General features: G+C 40.3%; 1 protein-coding gene across 1 annotated transcript; it reads left to right on the forward strand.

Moving 5' to 3' along the window:
• Positions 1-981: 981 nt before the first annotated feature.
• On the forward strand, positions 982-2,675 carry CKS2 (CDC28 protein kinase regulatory subunit 2). The gene is made up of 3 exons (XM_070935664.1): positions 982-1,091; positions 1,854-1,981; positions 2,474-2,675. The coding sequence occupies exons 1-3, from the start codon at positions 1,033-1,035 to the stop codon at positions 2,524-2,526; spliced, it is 240 nt and encodes a 79-aa protein (XP_070791765.1). The 5' UTR covers positions 982-1,032; the 3' UTR covers positions 2,527-2,675.
• Positions 2,676-2,913: the final 238 nt, after the last annotated feature.

The raw sequence follows: 2,913 nt of genomic DNA on the forward strand, positions 1-2,913 counted from the left end.
TGAAAATGTCCATAGGTCACTTTTTCAGTGCCACTGTAACTGTAAGTCGCTAAATGAACTGTTGTAAATCAAGGACTACCTGTGTAGTCTATCAGAGGTCACTAAATTGAGAAAGGCTGACTGAGTCACCGTTTCCCAACATTGGAAAGTCCTTCCGTGGCAGGAAGATTTAAATCAGCTCTCAATGGTGCAGAGTTGAAGGATTTCTGGTCGGAGATGCTGGAGCAGATATGGGGGTGAAAATTGCACCCTTGTAGCCACACCCAACAGAAGACTCAGATCACTTCCCTCTTTGAGGGCACTCAGTAGACGGAATGAGAGACAGAATTTTTTAAAAAAGGTCTGCAAATCCTATATGCAACACTATCTCTTTAGGAAAGGGATGAAATGATTCCCCAATATATTATTCATTCTAGAATGTGATCCTTGTGGAGTTTTAAATACCCCACTTTTGATTGTAGTTCTGGACCCCGGAATTCATTTGACTAAATTCTTGAATGAAACACGCCAAAAGAATGAAACGACGCGGGCAGAAAATTGTCCTGAAAATAATACGCAAAAGATGGGTAACTATGGGCGAAGAGCAGCCATTACGATAACAATAGTTTTAAAAAAACAACAACAGCTCTTGGACACCACCCCGCTGGAGATATTGGAATCGTATATCATTCCGTCAGAGGGAGAGAGAGAGAGAGAGAGAGAGAGAGAAAACCCGCCAGGTCCCAATAACCAATGCCTGAACATTGCGAGCCGAGTGTATTTAGCGCCGCCGCCCCTCCCCTCCGTTGCGGCTCGGCGCCTCGTCTCTCTGATTGGTGGAAACGGAGACAAACCTAGGGGAGAGTCAAATAGCAACAGACCGAGACCACGTGACGGCGCGCGCTCCCATTAGTTCGGGGCTCCCTTCCAATCAGCGACGAGATGTCGGATTCAAATTGGGTCGGGTGCTGTGTTGCCTTCACCGCAGTCGGTTAGTGACGAGCTCTGGGGCCGGAGGGGGATCTCGCTGTGGTCGCCGCCATTCCTCTCATAATGGCTCATAAGCAGATCTATTATTCGGATAAATACTTCGACGAGAACTACGAATACCGGTACGAGAACGGGGAGGCTCGTGTTACTTGGTTTGTGCCGGGGCGGGGGAGGGGGAATGGCTGAAGTCGGTTTTCGATCAATTTGCCTTTGCCTGGATATACAAAAGCGAAACAACGAGCGGTTGGGCCGCTTCAGAGGCTGTAACAAAAAGGAAAGGTGGGGAGTTTCAGGAGTTATTTAGGAAACGCCGGGGAAAGGTGGCATCAATGCCCACCAAAATCATCTTTATAGGTAGAAGCCGCCAGCAAAAGAGCTGAGGCACTGCTAAAGTACAGTAACCGCCTATTGTTTTCATACACTCGATCTCTGAGAGAATAACTTTTCTCCCTTTCCACCCTGAACTGTATCCTGACCGCAGCTCTGGAAAAAATAATAATAAAGAATTGGCTGATCCGGGTTAACTCTCGGGGAAACTTAATGACTGAGTGGGCGTTGGCTGCACGAATGGTTTTTTCTTTGTGCATCTTCTATCTAGATTTAGGGAAATAGCTTGAATTGTGCATGGTGTGAATATTGAAGACTTGTTTGTGGAACTGCAAATTTAACCTAATATTACACAATTCCTTTGAAAGTATCTGAATACTGCCATTGTTGATTACCTAGCTTCAGCCGAAGTAGGATTCTAAAGAATTTCGATCACTTCCAAAAAGCAATGGATTTTTATAGGAAATTTTATTTTACTCATGATTGGGTTCATGCATATTGAGTCAAAACTAACCATTTTATGTGTGAGTTTGATGTATACGTTTTAATCGTGATAGGCATGTGATGCTGCCAAGAGAGCTCTCAAAGCAAGTACCAAAAACACATCTAATGACTGAAGAAGAATGGAGAAGGCTTGGTGTTCAGCAGAGTCTTGGCTGGGTCCACTATATGATTCATGAACCAGGTAAAATAAATGCAGATGTTACATTTTTAGAAAATATTTTCCTTGTAGACTTCATGTTGCACTGATGTGAATGGGGAGTGTTTGCATAACCTACTGAAATGTTTGTGTATTTAATTTGTGGTCAACATCTGGGAATTGAAGGGAAAAATACAAATGTAAAGTGTCCTATGTCGATTAAACTAAATCATATAGTTCTTGCTTTGGAGAAGAAAACTTAGTTGTAACATATTATATTGTGATATAAAATATTTTGAATACATTTTGTTTAGCATGCTTACATTTCTTTTAATAAATGTGAAATATTTAGTTGTGATATGACTTCACAATTTGTTTTGAACATGTTGGACTAGTGTCTAATGTTACATATTTGAAGGGATTATCCTTTCCAAGTCAGTCAGAATGGCAGTGATAAAGGGATGGGTTTAATCAGCATGATTGGCAAGTGTAAGCTTTCACAACAGGCGTAAACAAATTTCTATTTTTCTCTTGCAGAACCACATATCCTTCTTTTTAGAAGACCACTTCCAAAAGGCCAACAAAAATAACTTCTCTAAATTTCTGAAATTTTATGTACAAATGTATATATGTTGGTAGTATTCAGTGAATACTTGAGAAAAATGTACAAATAAGTCATTACCTGTGCATGAGCTGTATTATTCACAGCAACAGAGCTCAGTAAAATGCAAAGTTAAGTTGGCTGCTATGATCTTGAACTCTCATTGTTAACAAGTGCCTATTTGCTCTTGTCAATTTTGTTCAATAAAGTTTACAACTTACATGTAATGTGTTGATTATAAAATCTTCAATGATCTTTGGTTTATATTAGCAATGTATCTTTCTATAACTGTTAGAGCAATTCATCCTGTGGCTTTTCAACTCCTAAAATAGGTCTGAAGAAATAAACCTGTTTTTAAAATTAAATCTTGATATGT

The sequence above is a fragment of the Pituophis catenifer genome, unplaced genomic scaffold (genome assembly GCF_029215685.1).
Source record: "Pituophis catenifer annectens isolate HBS135680 unplaced genomic scaffold, rPitCat1.0.hap2 SCAF_2, whole genome shotgun sequence".
NCBI lineage: Eukaryota > Metazoa > Chordata > Lepidosauria > Squamata > Colubridae > Pituophis > Pituophis catenifer.

Bases quoted from the DNA above. Each gene is read 5' to 3' on its own strand.
- CKS2 (XM_070935664.1), top strand. From the start codon at position 1,033: ATGGCTCATAAGCAGATCTATTATTCGGATAAATACTTCGACGAGAAC. The intron at 1,092-1,853 runs GTACGAGAACGG...TAATCGTGATAG, and splicing joins GACGAGAACTACGAATACCG to GCATGTGATGCTGCCAAGAG. The intron at 1,982-2,473 runs GTAAAATAAATG...TTTCTCTTGCAG, and splicing joins CTATATGATTCATGAACCAG to AACCACATATCCTTCTTTTT.